Source organism: Oncorhynchus tshawytscha, linkage group LG09 (genome assembly GCF_018296145.1).
Source record: "Oncorhynchus tshawytscha isolate Ot180627B linkage group LG09, Otsh_v2.0, whole genome shotgun sequence".
Lineage (NCBI taxonomy): Eukaryota > Metazoa > Chordata > Actinopteri > Salmoniformes > Salmonidae > Oncorhynchus > Oncorhynchus tshawytscha.
Genome location: NC_056437.1, coordinates 81,879,369 through 81,904,680, shown reverse-complemented (window position 1 = coordinate 81,904,680; position 25,312 = coordinate 81,879,369). Strand labels below are relative to the sequence as shown.

Here is a 25,312-nt window from a genome sequence, read left to right as displayed (position 1 = left end):
CGTCAGTGATCATTCCACTCCAGGGGTATTAATCCACAAACGTGAGCAGGTAAATAAAGCTTTGCTGCTGACACAACAGCCTTGTGTTATTTACTTCCAATCTCACCAGCCGTCAACAACATGGTTACTATCAAATCATTAGACTGGCAAATGACCCCACAAATTGATTGAAGGACATTGAAAAAGGTCCATAAAGAAGCCAAACGAGTCGTGTTTTGGAAGACGCACGGCTCTCGACCTTCACCTCTCCCGAGTCCATACGGGAGCTGCAGCGATGGGAAAAGACTAACTACCAATTAGATACCACAAAATTGGAGAGAAAAATGGGTAAAAAAAACCCAACAAAAACAAGAAGAAGCCAAACGAAAACACCTATGGTGTTACAGGCAACACAATATTAGCAAAGATAATAACACCAGTTGCATGACAATGGCAAGATGTTCCTGAATAAATAGTTTGCAAATGCAGACTTTGGGAGAGGGTATTTAAAAAAAAAAAATTATTTGACCTTTATTTAACTAGGCAAGTCATTGAAAATAAGGTATAGAATAAGGTATAGAAGACTTTCATTACCTCTGATCTCCCCACCTCCGTCAAAACTACAAAGGGATGGCAATACCCACTAGAGATAAATGGAACAGTCACTGTTACAACAACCATGAACAACCCCAAAAATGTGAAGTAGTGGTTAGAGGTCCCTCCATCTTTTACAAGCCTCCTCCGAGTAAGGCCTGGAGTGGAGACATCTGAAAGTGCCTTTGAGTGCTGGGGAAGTGGTGGCCGGGGGGGGGCTGTTAGTAGGCTGTTACTGCCCCACTAGACACACTCTAGTTGAATCAACATTGTTTCCATGTTACTTCAATGAAATTACGTTGAACCAACCGCCACACCAGCAGTCACGAGTCATGACCACAGTCAAATTCCACGTGACTGTTGAGGTATATAGGCTTCTCCAAAACTGCTTGCTGATGGTCATTAGCAGCCTACCAAACTTGCTAACGGCCAGTCGTTAATGGCCTGGTACTCAGCGCTCTGTTGTCCCGCTAATCACTCTGGCATCAATGCAAATGCAATTGAAAATCAAATCAAACACTTCATGAGAGCCCTGCCATTCAGAGTTTGAGTGGAATATATTGTGTTCATATAAGCCCATGTTGAACAACATTTCTACAGGCTATGCTTTGAAAACATAGTTTTGATGGCCTATATTAAAAAGAGGAGGATCCCATACACTTTCTATAGGCGAGGCCTACTACACTGTACAAAAATATAAATACAACAAATGTTTTGGTCCCATGTCTCATGAGCTGAAATAAAAGATCCCAAAAATGTTCCATATTCACAAAAGGCTTATTTCTCTCAAATGTTGTGCACACATTTGTTTACATCTCTGTTAGTGAGCATTTCTCCTTGGCCAAGATAATCCATCCATCTGACAGGTGTGGCATATCTGGAAGCTGATTAAACAGCATGATCATTACACAGGTGCACCTTGTGCTGGGGACAATAAAAGGACACTCTAAAATGTGCAGTTTTGCCACACAACAGAATGCCACAAATGTCTCAAGTTTTCCAGGAACGTGCAATTGGCATACTAACTGCAGGAATGTCCACAAGAGCCCTTGCCAGAGAATTGAATGATCATTTCTCTACCATAAGCTGCCTCCAATGTCGTTTTAGAGAATTTGGCTGTACGTCCAACTGGCCTCACAACTGCAGACCACATGTATGGTGTCGTGTTGGCAAGCGGTTTGAACAACGTTGTATCAACGTTGTGAACAGAGTGCCCCGTGGTGGGGTTATGGTATGGGCAGGCATAAGCTGCAAACGACAAATACGATTGCATTTTATTGATGGCATTTGAATACACAGAGATACTGTACAGTGATGAGATCCTGAGGCCCATTGTCATGCCATTCATCTGCCGCCATCACCTCATGTTTCAGCATGATAATGCATGGCCCCATGTCGCAAGGATTTGAACACAATTCCTGGAAACTGAAAATGTCCCAGTTCTTCTATGGCCTGCATACTCACCAGACATGTCAACTATTGAGCATGTTTGGGATGCTCTGCATGTTGGGTTTATATATTTGCTCAGTAAATAATTACTACTGTCTAAATAAAAATATTCAAAATACTTCACCAGAGAGCATGACTTAGCAACACAGGATCATTAGCTTGTTTAAAAAAATAGCTATGGATAGTTTCAAATCACAAGTGTGTAAGCCTATGCTTATTTGGGAATCACGGAATTTGACAACATGAACTGCAATATGCCTAGCTGATTGAGTTGTGTCTGTCAGTGACAAGCATCTGAAATATGTGTGAAGATAATATGTCTTGAGTGTAATTTAAAATGTTGCAACAAGGAGCGGAAGGGTGGGTGGAGAAGACATGTCTCTCTCCAGAATGCATGCACTCAGCTCTCTAGAATGCGCTCAGTGGTCTCCTAACAATTATTGCGCATTCATTGTTTCATTATGTGAATTGTTTGCCCTTTGATTGTTCATCAGACATCTAGAAACATTGACACACACAGTGAAATAACACTGAACTTACAGGCATCCTGTCACTCACCCTGGGCCACACTAGTTCATGATCCACTATTGGAAGGTAGTATTCGAAGGCAAAACTTTCCAGACCTTCCCACTGCTATTCTTTATGCTGTCATCATATTCAAATAGTAATAAAGACACCACTGATGTTCACCCGCTTACTGAACCTCATGCAAATAGTCTGTGAAATGCAAGCATTGGATTCTTTGTACTGTGTCTGTGTCTGTTTTTTTATCAATTCCCCGCTACATACAGTTGAAGTCGGAAGTTTACATACACCTCAGCCAAATACACTTAAATTCCGTTTTTCACAATTCCTGACATTTAATCCTAGTAAAAAATTCCCTGTTTTAGGTCAGTTAGGATCACCACTTTATTTTAAGAATGTGAAATGTCAGAATAATAGTAGAGAGAATGATTTATTTCAGCCTTTATTTCTTTCATCACATTCCCAGTGGGTCAGAAATGTACATACACTCAATTAGAATTTGGTAGCATTGCCTTTAAATTGTTTAACTTGGGACAAATGTTTTGGGTAGCCTTCCACAAGCTTCCCTCGATAATTTGGGTGAATTTTGGCCCATTCCTCCTGACAGAGCTGGTGTAACTGAGTCAGGTTTGTAGGCCTCCTTGCTCGCACACACTTTTTCAGTTCTGCCCACACATTTGCTATAGGATTGAGGTCAGGGCTTTGTGATGGCCACTCCAATACCTTGACTTTGTTGTCCTTCAGCCATTTTGCCACAACTTTGGAAGTATGCTTGGGGTCATTGTCCATTTGGAAGACCCATTTGCGACCAAGCTTTAACTTCCTGACTGATGTCTTGAGATGTTGCTTCAATATATCCACATCATTTTACTGCCTCATGATAACATCTATTTTGTGAAGTGCATGAGTCCCTCCTGCCGCAAAGCACCCCCACAACATGATGCTGCTTTACGGTTGGGATGGTGTTCTACGGCTTGCAATCCTTCCCCTTAATAATGATGGTCATTATGGCCAAACAGTTCTATTTTTGTTTCATCGGACCAGAGGACATTTTTCCAAAAAGTACGATCTTTGTCCCCATGTGCAGTTGCAAACCAGTCTGGCTGTTTTATGGCGGTTATGGAGCAGTAGCTTTATCCTTGCTGAGAGGCCTTTCAGGTGATGTCGACATAGGACTCGTTTTACTGTGCATATAGATACTTTTGTACCTGTTTCCCCCAGCATCTTCACAAGGTCCTTTGCTGTTGTTCTGGGATTGATTTGCACTTTTCGCACCAAAGTACGTCCATCTCTAGGAGACAGAACGTGTCTCCTTCCTGAGCGGTATGAAGGCTGCATGGTCCCTTGGTGTTATACTGGCGTACTATTGTTTGTACAGATGAACGTGGTACCTTCAGGCATTTGGAAATTGCTCCCAAGGGCGAACCAGACTTGTGGAGGTCAAACAAACAAAAATCCAGAGGTCTTGGCTGATTTCTTTTGATTTTCCTATGATGTCAAGCAAAGAGGCACTGAGTTTGAAGGTAGGCATTGAAATAAATCCACAGGTACACCTCCAATTGATTCAAATTATGTCAATTAGCCTATCAGAAGCTTCTAAAGCCATGACATAATTTTCTGGAATTTTCCAAGCTGTTTAAAGGCACAGTCAACTTAGTGTAAGTAAACTTCTGACCCACTGGAATTGTGATACAGTGAATTATAAGTGAAATAAACTGTAAACCATTGTTGGAAAAATTACTTGTGTCATGCACAAAGTAGGTGTCCTAACCGACTTGCCAAAACTATAGCTTGTGAACCAGAAATTTGTGGAGTGGTTGAAAAACAAGTTTTAATGACTCCAACCTAAGTGTATGTAAACTTCCCGACTTAAACTATATGTCCCCAGTAGGCCAAAGAAATTACAGTTAATCTCCACAGTCATTTTGTTATAGAAATTTATGTTAGTGCATGTATTAATTACAGTAATTTACAGTTCTCATTCTCAGAATGGAAACGTTGTTTGCAAAGTTCACAACCTCCTACACTTGTGAGAAACAAGTTCATGTAGGAAAGTGCCCATTTGGCAATGTCTGATTTCTGATTGTCTTAACTCACCACTTCGACCCACAAATAAAATGAGATTCTCAGTCATTTTTTCTTCACCTCACACAGTAAGTCAACAGTCTGTTTTTTTAACATCCACTGTGAATGAAATGTTTTTGTTGAAACATCATTCCAACACCTCCAGCCTCCGTAATCACCGAACCTTGGTGTGAAAGACCATAATATCATGATCTGATGATACCATATACAGTGGATTCGGAAAGTATTCAGACCCTTTGACTTTTTCCACAATTTGTTACGTTGCAGCCTTGTTCTAAAATAGATTAAAATCATTTTTTTCCTCATCAATCTACACACAATCCCCCTTAATGACAAAGCAAAATAGGTTTTTAGAAAAATGGAAATAACACATTTACATAAGTATTTAGAACCTTTACTCAGTACTTTGTTGAAGCTCCTTTAGCAGCAATTACAGCCTTGAGTCTTCTTGGGTGTGACACTACAAGCTTGGCACATCTGTATTTGGGGAGTTTCTCCCATTCTCCTCTACAGATCCTCTTAAAACTTCTTAAGCTTCCCCCCTACTTTTTCTGAAATTCTGTTAAAAATCGCGCAACATTTTGGCGTCCTGCTACTCAGGCCAGGAATATAGTATATGCATATGATTAGTATGTGTGGATAGAAAACACTCAGACGTTTCCAAAACTGTTTAAATCACGGCTGTGACTATAACAGAACGTCTGTTTCATCGAAAAGCGCAGGAAAATCTGATCACTGGAGATGGAAAAAAGTATCCATGCGCCACTCCCATGAATTGTTAAAGGTGAACCGTAATATATTTGGCCAAGCTTGCAGTACCTACAGCTACCACAGGATCTATAGAGTCTCCTCATTTGAATCTGAATTGATTCTTGGTAGATCCGCCCAAAGGGAACCGATTCTCTCCGACCACCGACCCGAGGCATTGTCTGCCTTTTTCTCCGGACATTTTTCCACACGGCAGGCTATCGAATTTACATCGCCTCCTGATGATTTTTATAGCTTATTAACGTGTAGTTATACCTAAAGTTGCATTAGAAAGGTATTTCGAAGTGTTTTGTAAAAGTTTAGAATTTTTAACTTTTAAAAAATGACGTTACGTTATGAAACGCTCTTTTTTCCGTTTTCCACACAGTCTTCATAGATCGATATCTAGGCTATATATGGACCGATTTAATCCAAAAAAGACCCAGTATTGATTATGGGACATCAAGGTGTGCAAAGAAAGAAGATGGTCAAAGGTAATTAATGTTTTATATTTTATTGTGCGGTTTGTGTAGCGCCGACTATGCTAATTCTTTTGTTTACATGCCCTACGGGTCTTTTGGGGTGTTGCATGCTATCAGATAATAGCTTCTCATGCTTTCGCCGAAAAGCATTTTAAAAATCTGAAACGGTGGCTAGATTCACAATGACTGTAGCTTTATTTTAATACCAAACATGTGTATTTTAATGAACGTTTGCGTTTTAACTAATACCATTAGCATATAGCGTCGCGCATGTGCATTTCTAGAGCTCTAGGTGAGACGTCTGCGTCTCAAGTAAGCTCAAGAGGTTTTAAGCTCTGTCAGGTTGGATGAGGAACATCGCTACACAGCTATTTTCAGGTCTCTCCAGAGATGTTTGACCAGGTTCAAGTCCAGGCTCTTGTGTGGCCCCTCAAGGACTTGTCCCAAAGCCACTCCTGCATTGTCTTGGCTGTGTGCTTAGGGTTGTTGTCTTGTTGGAAGGTGAACATTCACCCTGAGGTCCTGAGCGCTCTGGAGCAGGTTTTCATCAAGGATCTCTTTGTATTTTGCTCTGTTAATCTTTCCCTCGATCCTGACTAGTCTCCCAGTCCCTGCAGCTGAAAAACATCCCCACAGCATGATGCTCACACCACCATGCTTCACCGCAGGGATGGTGCCAGGTTTCCTCCAGACATGACGCTTGGCATTCACTTCATCAGACCAGAGAATCTTGTTTCTCATGGTCTGAGAGTCTTTAGGTGCCTTTCAGCAAACTCCAAGTGGGCTGTCATGTGCCTTTTACTGAGGAATGGCTTCCGTCTGGACACTCTACCATAAAGGCCTGATTGGTAGAGTGCTGCAGAGATGGTTATCCTTCTGGAAGTTTCTCCCATCTCCACAGAGGAACTCTCATGCTCTGTCAGAGTGACCATCGGGTTCTTGATCACCTCCCTCACCAAGGCCTTTTCTCCCGATTGCTCAGTTTGGCCGGGAGGCCAGTTCTAGGAATAGTCTTAGTAGTTTCAAACTTCTTCCATTTAAGAATGATGGTAGCCACTGTGTTCTTCGGGACCTTCAATGCTGCAGAATAATTTTTTGGTGCCCTTCCCCAGATCTGTGCTTTGACACAATCCTGTCTCTGACAATTCCTTCGACCACATGACTTGGTTTTTGCTGTGACATGCACTGTCAATTGTGGGACCTTTATATAGACAGGTTAGTGAATTTCCAAATCATGTCCAATCAATTATATTTACCAGAGGTGGACTCCAGTCCAGTTGTAGAAGCGTCTCAAGGATGATCAATGGAAACAGGATGTACCTGAGCCCCATTTTGAGTCTCATAGCAAAGGGACCCATTGTCATTAAATCAAATCAAATCAAATTTATTTATATAGCCCTTCGTACATCAGCTGATATCTCAAAGTGCTGTACAGAAACCCAGCCTAAAACCCCAAACAGCAAGCAATGCAGGTGTAGAAGCACGGTGGCTAGGAAAAACTCCCTAGAAAGGCCAAAACCTAGGAAGAAACCTAGAGAGGAACCAGGCTATGTGGGGTGGCCAGTCCTCTTCTGGCTGTGCCGGGTGGAGATTATAACAGAACATGGCCAAGATGTTCAAATGTTCATAAATGACCAGCATGGTCGAATAATAATAAGGCAGAACAGTTGAAACTGGAGCAGCAGCACAGTCAGGTGGAAGTTGAAACTGGAGCAGCAGCATGGCCAGGTGGACTGGGGACAGCAAGGAGTCATCATGTCAGGTAGTCCTGGGGCATGGTCCTAGGGCTCAGGTCAGTTGAAACTGGAACAGCAGCATGGCCAGGTGGACTGGGGACAGCAAGGAGTCATCATGTCAGGTAGTCCTGGAGCTCAGGTCCTAGGGCTCAGGTCCTCCGAGAGAGAGAAAGAAAGAGAGAAGGAGAGAATTAGAGAACGCACACTTAGATTCACACAGGACACCGAATAGGACAGGAGAAGTACTCCAGATATAACAAACTGACCCCAGCCCCCCGACACATAAACTACTGCAGCATAAATACTGGAGGCTGAGACAGGAGGGGTCAGGAGACACTGTGGCCCCATCCGAGGTCACCCCGGACAGGGCCAAACAGGAAGGATATAACCCCACCCACTTTGCCAAAGCACAGCCCCCACACCACTAGAGGGATATCTTCAACCACCAACTTACCATCCTGAGACAAGGCTGAGTATAGCCCACAAAGATCTCCGCCACGGCACAACCCAAGGGGGGCGCCAACCCAGACAGGATGACCACAACAGTGAATCAACCCACTCAGGTGACGCACCCCCTCCAGGGACAGCATGAGAGAGCCCCAGTAAGCCAGTGACCCAGCCCCTGTAATAGGGTTAGAGGCAGAGAATCCCAGTGGAAAGAGGGGAACCGGCCAGGCAGAGACAGCAAGGACAGCATTATGCGGTATTGTGTGTAGAATGATGAGGATTTTTTTTGTATTTAATCCATTTTAGAATAAGGCTGTAATGTAACAAAAAATATGGAAAAAGTCAAGGGGTCTGAATACTTTCCGAATGCACTGTATCCAGTGGAAGAGTCATTAAAACAGCTGTATGTCCTGAGCTCACTGGCGTGTTGGAAACTCTGAGGCCCTGGAACAGGCTAGTTGATAAAATGTTGCAAGTTAGCTACAGCTTCTGGCCACACCAAGTTGATGTTTTGATACAACGTGGCACTTCACTAGTAAGATATATAGAAAGGGAGGCAGACAGTCGGAATAGAGAGATGAATGTGATTGAAAGAAACAGAATTTTCATCAAGATATTTTCTGCTGTCTTTATTTGTTGGCTTTAGGCCTCTGTATTTTACTTAGTTGTGTTTTACTTAGTTGACGTGGAAGTTATAGGTCTACTGCTGCGTTGGGCTATAGGCTATCTCTGAGTTCTATGCACTCATTTCTCTAGCCGCCAGTGGACCACAGTGTATCAATTTGCCCATATTTTAACTTTTAGATTTTTATCATTTTATTTCAGATTTGATGATTAACCACGTGAGAATGGGTTTGAATAAATAAAACGTTATTATTGAAATGAAACTGTTCCACAAAAATGCGCATATAAAAATCATCGTAACTGTCACGCAGATCGGTAGAAATGGTAGGATAAATTGTAAGCTTCCCCAAACTTGAAACTCAGGAGCTGCCAATGGTCTTTACTATAACACCAATAAAAAAAATTATGAACGCGCAAGCACATGCACGCACACAGGATGTCCCGTGAAAAAACGTGCCCACCTATGAAAATCAAAGGTCCGTCCAACGGATTAATTCTGGCAACGGCCCTGGTGTGCAGTCTAAAGAAACAGTGCATGCATTTTTTTGCGACTTGTATCCTAGCCCATAGGCTTATATGTTTTGATAATGTTTGTATCACACCTAAAGTGTCCAAATAACCCCTGAACAGGGTTGGAGAGCCCATAGCCTACAGAGCTTGGTGAAACTTGTATTCTTATAAACCCAGTCATTGCGCAATCTCATCTGAAAACAGAGTTTTGACTGGCCACTAATTATGTTATATGTTTTAGGAAAACAGCTAACTTCCTGCATTTCAACACGTTTTGCCATGGGGCAGAGAGATCTGCAGTTTTATAATGCTATTCTACACATCTTTTCATGAGTCTGAGAAAAATGTACAGTTAAGTTAATTTTCTGCTACTCTTCACATTTTGCCATGATGCAGAGAGAAAATGTTGCAGTTTTAAAGTGAAAATCTCACTTTTAAAAGTTCATATTCTGTAAGCTCATACCCAGATAATGTTGTTGACTCATCCTATACTCATATTGGTGACCAAAGCATGAATTTGAGAAAAAACACCCCACCTCAAACTTGTATCTCAAACAGACCATTTAAAAAATGCTTGCTATTTCCTCAGAGGATGATGTCATTCTCCTGAGGATAAACTGGCCAATCAGCGGTCTTTATTTAACTAGGCAAGTCAGTTGAGAACAAATTCTTATTTACAATGACGCCTAGGAACAGTGGGTTAACTGCCTTGTTCAGGGGCAGAATGACAGATTTGTACCTTGTCAGCTCAGGGATTCAATCTAGCAACCTTTAAAAAAGCGAGACGGAAAAGCTGCTTTTAACATACTTAATTAACATGTTTTGTTTTAAATTATAAATGAATGTTTGAAAATTGAGAAAGAGGAGTTTGACTGTTTTTTGTGCCCAAAGTCAACCTTTAAAGTTAATTTCCTACATTTTGCCATTGCTTATGACGTGTTCATATGCTACCTGCGGGGTCCCAACAAAAAAAATTAAAACATTTAAAGTAATTATTGACCAGTTCTGAATATTGGAGTCGCATCATGCAGCCTTAGAATGTATTAGAAATCCAAACATATAGCTTAAGATTTGTATCACAACTAAAGTTGCATAAATAATTAAGCATATAGGAGGACCTGTTTCTAATGATCACTTTGTTAACTGTGCTCAATACAGAATAACTGCATGTGCGCACTCCCTCTGAAACCGTTTTGGAAAAATATATTTTCTATTTTATTCAGCTATATTCAATTCAATTGTATTCCTCTTACTATAAAATAATATAAAATAATGCCATAGGAATTATAAGCAAATCTTGTCCGCTAAATGAACTAGTGTAGCCTACAGTCATATTGCATAGCCAGATCAGGGCCTAACATAAGGGCCTAAATCAACAATGGACTAAAGAAACAAATACCAAAAGATAGTTTTTGGGTGGAGTTGTCCTTTACTTCATCTGTTCGTGCCACTGAGATTTTGTTGGGTATAGTTTTTACAGTCCATCACCACCACTGACTGAATGATTAGCTATGTAGACCCATTAACAATGTTGTTATATAATCATTTACTTCGCTTATGTACACCAATACTGACCTGCAATTAAACAAAAAGTATTTAGCTAGATAAAAGCAATATTTGTTATTCTATATTCTGCTATTCTGTACAATAATAACTGATATTATGAAATGTTCTAACCTGAAACGCCACCTAGTGGTGACCAAACATAATGTTTACCAATAATTCACTGGTAAACAGGGAGTGTACGTTGAAAATGCTACAACAGAGGAACCTGCGGGTAAAACACTCTGATAAAAGCATATGGATTGGTATTATATTAACTTAAATTGAGGGATGGTTAGATTTACTCTAAATATCTAAGTTAGTATTCAGTCATTCAACCTGGTCAATCAGAGGGAGTACGTTTTGATTTTCTAGCTAACGTTAGCTACACAGTTAACGTTAAATGCCTTCATGATGAGACAACCGCCTTTCCATGTCATTTGAATGTAGCTAGTGCTGGTGGTAACGTTACAACACCAGGCTGAGTCCACACTCAGCATTATTTGTCCGTTGTTTCCAAATTTTAAAAAAGGTAGCTTGTGACCAAATATACTAGCGAAGTTTGTGAACGAATAGCTACAGACAGTAGCTTCTAGTCGTCTAGCCAAAGAAAATTTGCAGACTTGTTGGGATTTCCCTTCGCTGTGGTTACCATTAGTCACCTTGACGCTTTACTTGAGCTAGCTAACTAATATTAGCTATTAAATTTGCTCAGATTTAACGCTGCTGCAGTCAGAGAAACATCATGGTAAGTATCGTATTCTATCTAAATCAAGATAAGAGTCTTTTATCACAAGTCTCCTAATACATTATTGGTCATTCTGCAAGATCAACCCTCTTAAGATGTAATAGTGCTCAGTATAGGTTGTTGAGAGCTAGATAATTCCCCACAACAAGATAGCTTCTAGTTAAAGCTTAGTTTATTCAAGTGCCAGTCACCCCATTGACTGCAGTGAACTTTGTTTTAAAAACCCTAACCTGGGTGGGTATAATTTATTGAACGTTCCAACAGGAATCTGTTCCAGAAACTTCGTAAATAACAAGCTTGCCAACAAACAACGCATACAAAGTTGTATAGCGGCCGAATAAGATAGCCCACTCCCTACCGGGTATGTCATTAAGTTTTTCACTCCTCGCGTTTATTCCGAAAAATGTCTGTCCTCACTCTGGTAGCCTATGGACAAACATTAAGAATAAGCTATGTGGTGAGTTGATGCCTATTCGACAGCTAGTTAGCAAGGTGAATTTATCGTGCTACTTTGTATGCGTTGTTTGGCAATCTTGTACGACGTTTTTGGAACAGATTCCTGTTGAAAAATTCCACAAATGAAACCCACCCCCTATCCTATGTGTTCCTAATCGATACAGGCTAAACAGAAGAAAGGACAGAAGAGTAAGTCCCTCTGTTGTTATTTACCAATTTAAATCCTGCACAATACAACTTGAATGGAGCTCACAGATTCATTCAATATGATGTTTTTGTACTACAGGTTCAATTGATGATATGTTAGGAGACCTGTTGGGAGATGATGGTATGTGATTACATCCCTACAACAGATCTATGACAAATCATTAGTATAATATACTGCAAGTACACACTGTGTAGTGATGGTAAAGTTTTCCTGTTATTTGTACAGATTTCCCAGTGAAGGCCAAAGCTCCGGCCCGTGAAGCAGGCAGACTAGGACCTCCTCTACCATCACGCAGTGGAAAACAGTGAGTTAACTGGGACTGAAAAAATGTACTGCCAGATCAGAGAGTAGTCTCAACTCTTTCTTTCTTGACCATTTAGACAGAGGATACTGTCAGTCTGCTTGCTAATTCTATGCGTTTTGGTTCTCCAGCTCACTATTGGGCGACGACTTCTTCAGCAAACTGGCTGAGGAAGCTGAAAATGAGGTGAGTTGGCAGGTCATACATTAAGTATAGCAGGGAGGCTGTTGACTGTTTTCCATATACATCTTTTATATTCACTTCCAATCCAGGGCTCTGATGTTTCTGAGGCTGATCCCACAGCCTTACTGGAGAGCATGAAGGTAATGATGCCTTGTTCTAATGACGTCTCCCCAGGGAGTAAGACTCCAGGCTTTATGTGTGAACGTTCATAACCCAGCTGTGTCTGTCTTATCCTTACATAGGACATAGATGATATGGACGCTGATCTCTTTGGATCAAAGAAAAAGCCCAGTTCAGCCCCAGCTCAGAGTAAAGGCTCCGGCATTGGAGGACCTACGAAAAATCCTCCTAAATCAGGAAACAAGTTAAAAGGAGGAGGAATCTCAGATGAGCTACACATTGAGGAGAAGAAGCCAAGTTCTGCTCCTGCATCGACAGCACATGGCTACAAGAGGTTCAGCTTCACTGGTGAGGTGACTGTCCTGTCTGGGTCTTTGGCTAGTCTGGCTACACCATTGGTTATCAATGACCCGGGCCACCAAATTAGTATTAATACAATGCAAATATACATAATTGTACATTATTTCTTCCTATTGCTGCATTGCTTCAGATGATGATATTCTTGCCCCAACAACAGCCACAAAAGGTACCAAAGTTAACAGTTGGACCCATGTATAGACCACAAAATATCAGGTCAACTGTAAAATCCATTAGAGTGGCCCTAAGTGTAGAGTTCTTAACACACCATAAAGCATATTAATATCAAAACAGAATCAAAAGCTCTGGTATCATATCTGTTGTCTACAGACTTTGATGACCCTTTGGCTGACCTGTTAGAGGATCTACCCATAGAAGACAAAAATGAGCCAAAAATCATCAAACAAGCTCCTCCAGAGAGATCAGTGCTGCCCCCAGACTCCCCTATCATAAAGAAACAGGTTGGTGAACCTTTTTGTGTGTTTTATTTGTGAATTTATACATTGTAACATACATTCTGGCTCGCTCTTCTTTTGGGTATCAAATGCATACATTTCTCCTGTAGCCTCACCAGCTCCAGTTCCAAAGAAGCGGGACGAGCTTACGTTTGATGATGACGAGGATGACCTAATGGATGCATTGGGGTTTGGGGAGAGTCCCAAAGAAAGCCCTAAGAAGAATGAGACCGTGCTCATACCAAAGAACGAGAGGTAGGGTCTCAAATGCCTCAGTCAACATCATCAGTTCCAACCAAGGCTATCACAAAACCTATGGACTATGATAAACCCAACAAAAAGTTCATTGGAAATGCACCCTCCCTGTTCCTCTGCGCTGACTGTCTCTAGCAGCAGTGAGCTCCCTCAAAGAGCACGCACCAGGCTAGATGAGATTCTGGGGTGTGGGACGTCCCCTCGCCTTCTGGAGCGCCCTCTAACAGGGGAGACGAAGGACCCTACGCAGGAGCAGGAAAAGCAGAAGCATCATCAGGATACCCCCACTACTAAGGTTAGCTAACACTCCATGTTTTTGTATTTAAAGTGTGATATGGTATTCTTGAATGAAATGAGATTTGATGTTTCCCTTTGTCAGACCCCTTCCTAGAAGAAGAGCTGACGTTTGGTTCCTATCAACCTACACTGGTCACTACACCTGAGGGACGCCACTCATGCAGACAGTCGGTCAGGTAAGTCAGAGCTCTAGCAGAAGTCCTCATAGTTTGTTTTGGTCAAAGCCTGGATCAACCAAGGTTGGGTCAATAACAAGTCCATCATATTTAGATATAATCTGAGTTCCTGAAGATTATCTATGTAAATTAATGGACCAGAGTGTATGTCAAAGGAAATGGCCACCATCTAAGATTAGCCACTCCTTTTCAGATTCTCCACTGAGGACAACAGTGCCTCTTCTCCTGAGAAGAAACCCAAACCCATCACCCCCACCACGCTCACCCCTACCTTCCCCCGGCCTGCTGCAGACTGGCTGGGGCTCTCGCAGGTAGATGATGAGGAGGAGGAAAAGAAGGAAGAGCCCCCGCCTGTACCAGAACCCTTGAAGACCCCCTCCTCTTCGTCAGTGGGAAGCAAACCCTCCTCGTCTGGCAACCTCATTCCACAGCCATCGACAGAGACTCCAAACACCTCCTTTAAATCCCCCAAACCAGTAGGACCCAGTGTAGAGGTCTCTGCAAGCCAAAAGGATGAAGATGATTGGCTATCGGGGGCATTGAGCAGGAAGAAGACTCAATCATCCACACGGTCAGAGAAAAAGAGGACAATCCAGGAAGACTTTCTGGGGTTTGGAGACGAGGTGGATCTGGAGTCGTTTCTCAGGTAAGGCTGTAGGACTAGGGTACTATACATTGAAGGCTGGGTCATACTACCACAGTTCTAGAGAAACACCTACATTAGAAGCAACTGCATACATCTCAGTATGTTGACATTGGTTGTCTGTTACTTCCTCAGCAAACGTGGTTCTTCACCAGCTTCCAGGAGGAAAGATGCATCCACCCCCAACAAGGAACCAGGGTATGATCAACCTTAATCTAAATAGCTGTGATGTATAATATCTACCACTGCAATATTGCCCCAGTGTGCTATATGAGTTCTGGTGCTTTTGGACATTGAGGTCAGGATTATGTTCCTTCTCTTCAAGAGATTCTCCTCTGCCCAGGGAGCCCTCCCACAGACAGCCCAGCCCTACTGCTCATTCTACCCCAGTGAGAGAGGTTCAGGCCTGGTATATTACTCACTCCCATCTTAGAGGACCCAGCTAACCATGTCCCTTTTCCCGCTACGTTGTGCTATTCAACTTCTACCACACGGGAAGCATCTTTTATAACAAACGTTTCGTTTTTCCAAGCCAAGTCCCTTTCTAGTCATTTGGCTGACCCAGAGCCTACTAGAATGTCTACCCCTATCCCAACTGACCCTCCTGAGCAGACACAGGAAACCAATCACACATTCATTAGTGACCCAGCTGAGCCAATAGGGACAAAGAGTCATGCCCAACCCCGACCAGCTCATTCCACTGCCGAAGAAACTATCAGGCAGAATTCGCACACAGACCACACCCCTCACTCACCAACACCTAAGACCCGTACTGAGCCTTTCTCACATCCACAACCCACAGTCCTGTCAAAGGCACACATCAGCTCTCCACTCCCCACAGATACCAGTCGAGCAGTCCACTCATCTCTTCCACAATCCCCCACAATAGTCATCCAACATCCACCCACCAAACCTCAACCTTTCTCTTCCTCTAAACTAGTTTCCCCCTTTCTATCCACAGCTGTGTCTGCTAGAGTAGGCTTCTATCCTGACCAGACCCCTCTCCCCTGCCAACCTCTGCTACCATTAGCTTCCCCCTGCCCCCGCAGTACCATCCACCAGCCCTGCAGGATCACAGGGAGCCAGGATGGCCAAGTCAAGCAGAGCTGCCCCCTAACTACCCTGCCCAGCCATGGCAGTCTGTCTGGCCCCATGCCCCATGCTATAATGCCTGGCAGAATGCGGTGTAGGTACTCTTAGGGAAACATAGGGATGGATAGCTTATGGACAGTAGTCATTTGAATAACTTTCTAACTGTATTCATATTTCTAATAGTTATGCTTCTAGTTTCTTATCAATCACTGGCATTGATGATGGGCAGATTGTCCTGATTGACATATGCTGTTCTTGGTTTCCCAGTGCCACAGCAAAGCCAGATGCAGAACACTGCACCTGCTGTCCAACCACAGGTATGTAGAGGCTTTTCTATATTTCATTTATATGCCCTGTTGTCATTATGGATGATTTTTTGGAAACCATAAGTCACTTATTTCATGATTTAACTCTTCCACTCTTTTAAACAGATGTCTCTGTCAGCCAACAGTTTGCAACAGCTCTTACTACAACAGCAGCAGGTAAAACAATTCTCCAATCACAATGACCTTTTCATTTGATGGAAACACTTCCCCATTCATTTGTTTTTACTAATGTGAACACAGATAACTCAGGTTTTATCAAATGTTCTCTTTTGAGAGTCTTCGTTAACTTTACTTTGGTATCCGTCTCTGACCATAGTTGGCGTCCCAGCTGCTGGGGTTAGGGGGAGCTGTGGATGAAGCTGGGCTGCAGAGACAGAAGAGAGCGACTGAGAAGCAGAATGGACATCTAGGTTTACAGGCCTGCATCATCAAACTGGAGGGACAGGTATCTATCAACTGTCTTTTTGACAGTGCTCTTCCTCTTTCTGCCACTTCCATAAACATTCAGCTCTGAAAACTGCGTCTTCTCTTCCAGGTGAGATCTCTACAGCAGGAGCTAGACCAGAACCAGATGTTGCTGGAGAGTGTTCAGCAGAGACACAAGCAGGACACTGAGCTCATGGAAAACACACACAGGTATGACAGGAGCTCGGAGACCTATAGAGGTCCTGCCACCACCACAGACTGAATCACTACCTCTTTACCCAAAAGAGTGTGTGTGTGTGCATCCACCAGGGCTCGTGTGAAGCTGCTTGACGATTCCGCGGCACAGCGAGAAGCACGGGCACGACAGGAATGCGAGGACCTAGCAGAGCGCCTAGCCACGGTCACACAAATAGCTGAACAGGAGTGTATGAAGCTGCAGGCACAGCACCAGCGGAGACTGGCCCAAACCCAGCAGGACAGAGACCGAGAGGTGGAGAGACTCAGAGACCTACAAAGGTAGGGGGCTGCAAGATACCACATTAGAGAACAAGAGATGCCTGTATTTTCTCCCTAAAGCCCAGCTATTTTCACTGCTTGTGGATAAAAGAATGTATGTTATCTTTATATTTCCATAATGTTCCTTAATTTTTATTTGCTCTGTCACGGTTTACTTCCTCTAGGAAGTATATTTTGGAGATGAAGAAAGACCATGAGGATCAGGTCCAGAGGCTGAAGAGATTGAAGGATGAGGAGATTGATGCTGTGACCAGTGCCACATCACAAACCAGGTCACACATGCATTTCTACTCAATACTAATTTTTAACCATACTCTGCTTAATCTCCGACCGTGGCATAAGAATTATACAGAAGACATGCTACATGTAACCAAACTTGTAACTTACTACAGTTGACATCATATAGGTTTTACTGCTAACCTACAAAGCATTACATGGGCTTACTCCTACCTATCTCTCTGATTTGGTCCTGCCGTACATACCTACACGTACGCTACGGTCACAAGACGCAGGCCTCCTAATTGTCCCTAGAATTTCTAAGCAAACAGCTGGAGGCAGGGCTTTCTCCTATAGAGCTCCATTTTTATGGAACGGTCTGCCTACCCATGTCAGAGACGCAAACTCGGTCTCAACCTTTAAGTCTTTACTGAAGACTTATCTCTTCAGTGGGTCATGTGATTGAGTGTAGTCTGGCCCCTGAGTGGGAAGGTGAACGGAAAGGCTCTGGAGCAACGAACCGCCCTTGCTGTCTCTGCCTGGCCGGTTCCCCTCTTTCCACTGGGATTCTCTGCCTCTAACCCTAATACATGGGCTGAGTCACTGGCTTACTCGGGCTCTCTCATGCCGTCCCTGGAAGGGGTGCGTCACCTGAGTGGGTTGATTCACTGATGTGGTCATCCTGTCTGGGTTGGCGCCCCCCCTTGGGTTGTGCCATGGCAGAGATCTTTGTGGGCTATACTCAGCCTTGTCTCAGGATGGTAAGTTGGTGGTTGAAGATATCCCTCTAGTGGTGTGGGGGCTGTGCTTTGGCAAAGTGGGTGGGGTTATATCCTTCCTGTTTGGCCCTGTCCGGGGGTGTCCTCGGATGGGGCCACAGTGTCTCCTGACCCCTCCTGTCTCAGCCTCCAGTATTTATGCTGCAGTAGTTTATGTGTCGGGGGGGCTAGGGTCAGTTTGTTATATCTGGAGTACTTCTCCTGTCCTATTCGGTGTCCTGTGTGAATCTAAGTGTGCGTTCTCTAATTCTCTCCTCTCTTTCTCTCTTTCTTTCGCTCTCTCTGAGGACCTGAGCCCTAGGACCATGCCCCAGGACTACCTGACATGATGACTCCTTGCTGTCCCCAGTCCACCTGGCCGTGCTGCTCCAGTTTCAACTGTTCTGCCTTATTATTATTATACGACCATGCTGGTCATTTATGAACATTTGAACATCTTGGCCATGTTCTGTTATAATCTCCACCCGGCACAGCCAGAAGAGGACTGGCCACCCCACATAGCCTGGTTCCTCTCTAGGTTTCTTCCTAGGTTTTGGCCTTTCTACGGAGTTTTTCCTAGCCACCGTGCTTCTACACCTGCATTGCTTGCTGTTTGGGGTTTTAGGCTGGGTTTCTGTACAGCACTTTGAGATATCAGCTGATGTACGAAGGGCTATATAAATAAATTTGATTTGATATAGTCTCTCTCATTCTGTGTATTGGTGTTGTAGGTCCCTGACAGTGGTGATTGATCAGATGGAGCATTTCTCCCACAGGCTGGGGGACCTTTCGTCTCGGGTGGAGAGCACCCATGAGAACACTGCCCAGGGGCTGGAGCAGGGGGCACGGCAGAGAGACGAACAGCTCCGGGGTATCATACCACTACTCAGTTTTATGAAAAGAAAACGATGATTTTCATAATACAGTAGTTTCTATTTATTTTCCCTTCAGTCAGTGAGAATGACATTATGTGAAAGTCAGCTTGTCTACTCGTTTCAGTGATGCAAGACCGTCTGGGCCAGCAGCAGAGGGCCATGGCAGAAGAGAGAACAAGGCTCAAAGAAGTCATCGCCAAGATGGACACCCAGCTGGCTGAGCAGCAGAGGCAACTAGAGAAGGTCAGGAGAACATTAGGTTAGGTCTTTGTTGACTGTGCTTCTGTGATAGGTCGTCATTGTAAATACGATTCTTAATTGACTTACTTGTATAAATAAAATTGTTGCCATGTCACTCTGGAAGAAAATGGGATTGTAAAGGAAAACGTGAGTGACTTCATTTGAGGTTTTGTGTGTGTCAACACAGGGCTCCAGACTAACGTTTTCTGTTGGTGGCACCACACCCCTAATTTTAAAAAATTTGGCACCATCTTATAAAATCATTCACAATGCTTTATCATATATGCAGTCACTTTAACTATACATCCATGTACATACTTCCTCAATTGGGCTGGCCAACCAGTGCTCCCGCACATTGGCTAACCGGGCCATCTGCATTGTGTCCCACCTACCAACCCCTCTTTTAAGCTACTGCTACTCTCTCCATGTATGCATAGTCACTTTAACCATATGTACATACAACCTCAGCCTGACTAACCGGTGTCTGTATATAGCCTCGCTACTTTTATAGGCTTTCTTTACTTACCTATTATTCACCTAATACAGTTTTGCACTATTGGTTAGAGCCTGTAAGTAAGCATTTCACTAAGGTCTACAGTCGTGGCCAAAAGTTGAGAATGACACAAATATTATTTTCCACAAAGTTTGCTGCTTCAGTGTCTAGATATTTTTGTCAGATGTTACTATGGAATACTGAAGAATAATTACAAGCATTTTATAAGTGTCAAAGGCTTTTGTTAACAATTACATGAAGTTGATGCAAAGAGTCAATATTTGCAGTGTTGACCCTTCTTTTTTAAGACCTCTGCAATCCGCCCTAGCATCCTGACTGATGGCAGCCCATTCTTGCATAATCAATGAGTTTGTGGGTTTTTGTTTGTCCACCCGCCTCTTGAGGATTGACCACAAATTCTCAATGGGATTAAGGTCTGGGGAGTTTCCTGGCCATGGACCCAAAATATCTGTATGTTTTGTTCCCCAAGCCACTTAGTTATCACTTTTGCCTTATGGCAAGATGCTCCATCATGCTGGAAAAGGCATTGTTCATCACCAAACTGTTCTTGGATGGTTGGGAGAAGTTGCTCTCGGAGGATGTTTTGGTAACATTCTTTATTCATGGCTGTGTTCTTAGGCAAAATTGTGAGTGAGCCCACTCTCTTGGCTGAGAAGCAACCATGTTTGACAGAGGAAGAACAATGATTTTAAGCACCACCCTCTTTTTGAAGCTTCCAGTCTTATTTGAACTCAATCGTCATAACAGAGTGATCTCCAGCCTTGTCATCAACACTCACACCTGTGTGAGAGAAGAGAATCACTGACATGTCAGCTGGTCCCTTTGTGGCAGGGCTGAAATGGAGTGGGAATGTTTTTGGGGGATTCAGTTCATTTAAGGCAAAGAGGGACTTTGTAAATAATCTGACTTTTCATAACATTCTGGGGTATAGGTAAATTGCCATCGTACAAAATGAGGCAGCAGACTTCAAAAATGAATGTCATTCTCAACTTTTGGCCATGACTGTACACGTGATAACTTTGAGTGTAACAGACAGATGTTATGTCCAAGCAGGATTCAAATTTTTTATATGCAGCCTAGTCCAGTGAATGTCATGAATTGTTGGTTCACAAGTCAAAATAGGGCTCCAGAATATAGACATGAATGTACCTTCATCCTTATGTAGGCCTAATTCAATTGGTGCTCATTCACCACCTGAGGAAATGGAAACCCAAAACACATTAGCTAGATCTAAATAAACACCTATTGCTAGAAACATGCATTCATCTAACAGTAAAGGTAACGTCCTAAAAAAGTGCACTTTGAGCTCAGTAATGATCATTAAGAAATGTGTTATACCTACAGAAAGTAGAGACCCCTCCATTTAACATAACTAGCTTGCTTCCAAAGTGATTTTCACCGCAAATGCATGAGGCTCGCTCATTACAGCATCCAGCACCATTGAAACAGGCAGGTACAGTGGCACAGCAGACATGAGGTTAATGCACTTCACTGTTGAACAACTTCATGGTTTTATCCACCCCAAAATTTGATGTTTTGATTGAGGTGACCAGGTAGAATGTGCAGCTCGCGCCAGTGCCACCAATAAAAGGTGTACTTGTACAGCCAAATCAATATATTCATGAAGAGAGGTCTTGAGTTGCATAAATAGTTAGCGTTTCCTTCCATTTCTCCAGAATGTTAAATATGACGATTGTGTTGTAGGAGCGCTGGAGAGTGAATGCAGAGCAGGCTAAGGCCGACTCATCTCAGCGAGGCCTGACGCTCTAACTCAGCACATCAGCATGGAGAGGGCAAAAGAAAGACATATACTGAGGGAGAAGTGGTTCAAGACATCTGCCAGATCCCTACTCAAGTGTTTCCCAACCCTGGTCCTCAAGTAGCTCCTACAGTACACCTGATTCAATTAATCATCAAGCCCTGAATGAGGTGTCAGGTTGGGGGTACTTGAGGACCAGGGTTGGGAAACACTGACTTCAAAGACCCCTACTCCCCTCCATGTCTAGAGTGCCTTGTTGGAGGATCAGCAGCAGGTAATGCAGCACTGTGCAGAGGAGAGAAGGAAGCTGGCGGCTGAGTGGACCCAGTTCCACACCCAGGAGAAGCAGAGGCAGGACCGAACAGAGCAGGAGGCCAGCCGGGCACTGGAGAGGGATGCCCACAGAGGGCTCCATCATCAGCATGGCACAGGTACTGCAGACCAGGATAGGACAAGAGGCTTGTATGTCTAGCATTGTCGCATGCAAAATGCCAGAGTTTTACCATGTTCAGGCAATGGAGTTTACCTAACCCAATCGTCATTACATTTCACTCACTTGATCTCAAGCAATTGAGATTTGCAGAGTTTTGAAACAGGCCGTCTTCAGTAGTCACCAGGAACAGGTGGACCTGAAGCAGCATGAGGCAGCTGTAGCACGGGAGAGGGAGGCTCTGGAGAGACAGAGGGAGGAACTGGACAGGAGAGGCTGAGTGGTACAGGCCTGCAGCTGAAGACATGTGCCCTGGAGGTAGAGGCATTCAGCAAGGTCTGGACCACAACCTCATCACTATTAGCTAGCTATTGGGTTGACAGTAATGTATATAAATCGTTGGTTGTTGTATGCGATAGGAGGTAGCACAATGTTGTGACTGGGCGCCCTGCGTCGGTATTTGCAGCTGGCATCAGAAAAATATGGGGAGAAGGCCCTACAGGAGTCCAGACAGGTGGAGACTGAGGAGCAGCACCTCCATCAGGTCAATAAGTGTGTGTGTGTGGGGGGGGTTATACCAGCCAATCTCCCAACAGCCTCTGCTGGTACACATCAGGAACGGCGCAATATGGTTGGAATGGTTCCATTCCAGCCAGCCCTCCTATATAGCACCTTTGAATTGTGTACAAATCATATCCAGACTAATGGCAATGTTAGTGTATCAACTAACCAGCGTAGAGCAATGGAGAGACTCAAGCACAGGCTCCCAATCACTTCTTTCCCTCAATCCATGGCCCCTATATACACAGGTGGGCGGAGCCTTTTACAAAACAAATTGTTGTTAATTTGTCAAACTAACACAGAACAGCATATTTTACAATATTTTCAATACTGTTGGCAGTACCTCAAATGGCCTCCACCAAGGCTATTTGCCAGCCCTCACCCCTGTTCTCTAGAGCTCCAGGCCAGGTTGGCCCTGCACATGCACACAGCAGGGAAGGTAACTATAATACATTACTAACCAAATCGAGTGCTTACATTACAATCAGTTCCAAGTTAGACAGTTTGAGCCAATTTCTGAGGGTCAAAGCAGTTTACAACAGAAGTCAGCTTTGAATATTACTGTTGATGGTCTAGTAAAGATGGAAGCAGATTAGTTTCAAATCTTTATTGTAGATAAATGTACTTGTTTTATCTTCTTAGGATCGTGACTTTCTGCAGGACGAGCAGTTCTTCCTGGACACACTCAAGAAAGCACCTTATAATTCAGCCTTTCACACTGATTAACTGTGGGGCTTAGAGCTGTGTGACTTTCTGGTTTTAAGTACACCATTAAACTTGACATTTTCTAATGTTTGCATTGAACTAGTTTCTTTTAGTCAGTCACTGATCATTCTTTTGGTGAATTTCAGTTCTTGAGTCCGGTCCTTGGCACGTCTTTGACCCCATTACCTAAAATGAAAAACATCTAGTAAGCCAAGGGCTCCAACAGGCAACTGTTACCTTATAAAACCAGAAAGTGAGTACATATGGATCTCCCATCAAGCCTCAGGGGTTTCTGTAAGTCAACACTGCTGTTCAGACAGGGATAACATGTTTCATCACAGGCTTGTTACCCTCTTCACATCTGCGCCACCATTACTCATACCATTTAATTATCAGTCATACGACTAATTCAGTTCACGTAGTTACCTGATCCCAATGGCATTACTTGCTGTATTTTCAGGGGTTCACATCCAGGTTGGCAGAACTGTAAAGAAGTTACATTAATTTAGTTCAATGCTACAATTGCCAAAAGCATGGTGACACTCAGGGCTGTGAATTTCTCAGAGCAGCTTTATCCAGCGTCAGTTATCGCATCAGACGGCACTTCCTATGCAGCATTTTCATCTCTGAAACCACAGTCACCATTATATCCACTGTAAAGTAAACCTAAAACCTAGCTGAGCACTTACCAATTAACTGTCCTCTTGACCCACCGGCACTATAAACATTTGAAATATTAATACATGTTCATCATGGTAATACTTTAATGAATCATTATGCCACAATATGAATCTCCCATCAAGTCTCAGGGGTTTCTATAGGTCAACACTGTTGTTCAAAAAAATCGTCCCGCCACATATTCTCTGACACTACATACGTTGGAACATTTATGGGAAAGACTGAAATTGTTACTTAGGGCCCCCCCAAAAAAAAGGCCACATATTTATACATTTCAAATTGTCATATTTATACATTTCAAACGTCATATACACCCCCATGTGACCAATCTTGGACCAGTATTTGAATTTCCAGGGGCAGACCTCTGTGCATTTCAGAGAGTCTTCAATGCTAAGTAAAACTAATCCATGTCTCCATTTGAGTCACAAGACCATAGAGGTTCTAGCTAAGTACCTACCAAGCAACTGTCCATTCACCCTCCGAGGCCACAACACTACAAAAAATGGTATCAATTAGTCCATTACGGCACGAGTTCAATTAATGAGCTTGCTATGCAACATGGCTACATATAACCCTGAGAAACTACGCCACACAATACAGTCACTCAACTACTGCCAAAAACGTACCCATTCAAATCATGAGTTTTCCATCAAATCTCTGGGGTTTCAGTAAGTCAACACTGTTGTTCAGGCAGGGATAACTTGTTTCGTCACAGGCTTGTTAATTAAGCTAGGCAGACACTTCAGACCTGCTCAAATCTGACTGTCAAACTGCCCAATTTAAAACTGGTCAAGCGTAAATCATGGATATTGTTTTACCGCTTGAGTGGACACAGCCCATAGGACTTCCATCCACGTGAGTTAAGATGGGAGAGCGTTCAAACGGCTCTGAAAGGTGCAGACAAAGATCAGACGGATACATAGCTAACCACATACATTGTTTCCACTGTAGTTTGTTTCCGCGCTAGTAAATTAATCACAAGTCTGCCGCAAATGTTGACGCAGACCACGTTCCCACAACTCAGGCGGCCTGCGCCAGTGATTACTAAAAAAAACAACTAAAACCCGTTAAGTGATAAGGAAAATCAGGTAACGTATGTTCGAACCTGATCTACAGAAACACCAGGGTTCTGAATGTTATTTAAACAGGCCAGGCCTAGACTTTGTCAGAAAGTTAGCTAGCCATGTGGCTAGCAGTTAGCGAACTACCTCATTTTGCACATGGCTAACAGTGGTTACTTACAATTTACACTCATGGCGGCTGGTTGACACTGGAGTTCGTAGTGTCTTTTAAGCAT

At 43.2% G+C, this 25,312-nt stretch overlaps 1 protein-coding gene and 1 non-coding gene across 2 annotated transcripts; one reads left to right on the top strand and one right to left on the bottom strand.

The window, feature by feature from the left end:
- Window positions 1-10,884: 10,884 nt before the first annotated feature.
- Window positions 10,885-23,423, top strand: LOC112259226 (fas-binding factor 1). The gene is made up of 26 exons (XM_042327891.1): window positions 10,885-10,955; window positions 12,089-12,113; window positions 12,211-12,252; window positions 12,358-12,436; window positions 12,565-12,619; window positions 12,706-12,756; window positions 12,859-13,084; window positions 13,227-13,262; window positions 13,424-13,554; window positions 13,659-13,698; window positions 14,183-14,276; window positions 14,470-14,752; window positions 14,853-14,922; window positions 15,055-15,117; window positions 15,881-16,105; window positions 16,279-16,328; window positions 16,443-16,493; window positions 16,654-16,782; window positions 16,873-16,973; window positions 17,073-17,279; window positions 17,444-17,551; window positions 19,030-19,124; window positions 19,253-19,371; window positions 21,889-22,072; window positions 22,209-23,071; window positions 23,275-23,423. Exons 1-25 carry the CDS (start codon window positions 10,887-10,889, stop codon window positions 22,349-22,351), a joined length of 2,676 nt encoding a protein of 891 aa, XP_042183825.1. The 5' UTR covers window positions 10,885-10,886; the 3' UTR covers window positions 22,352-23,071; window positions 23,275-23,423.
- Window positions 23,424-23,895: 472 nt separating this feature from the next.
- On the bottom strand, window positions 23,896-23,968 carry LOC112259541. Its single transcript, XR_002954890.1, has one exon. It is a non-coding gene; the product is annotated as a small nucleolar RNA SNORD49 (small nucleolar RNA).
- Window positions 23,969-25,312: the final 1,344 nt, after the last annotated feature.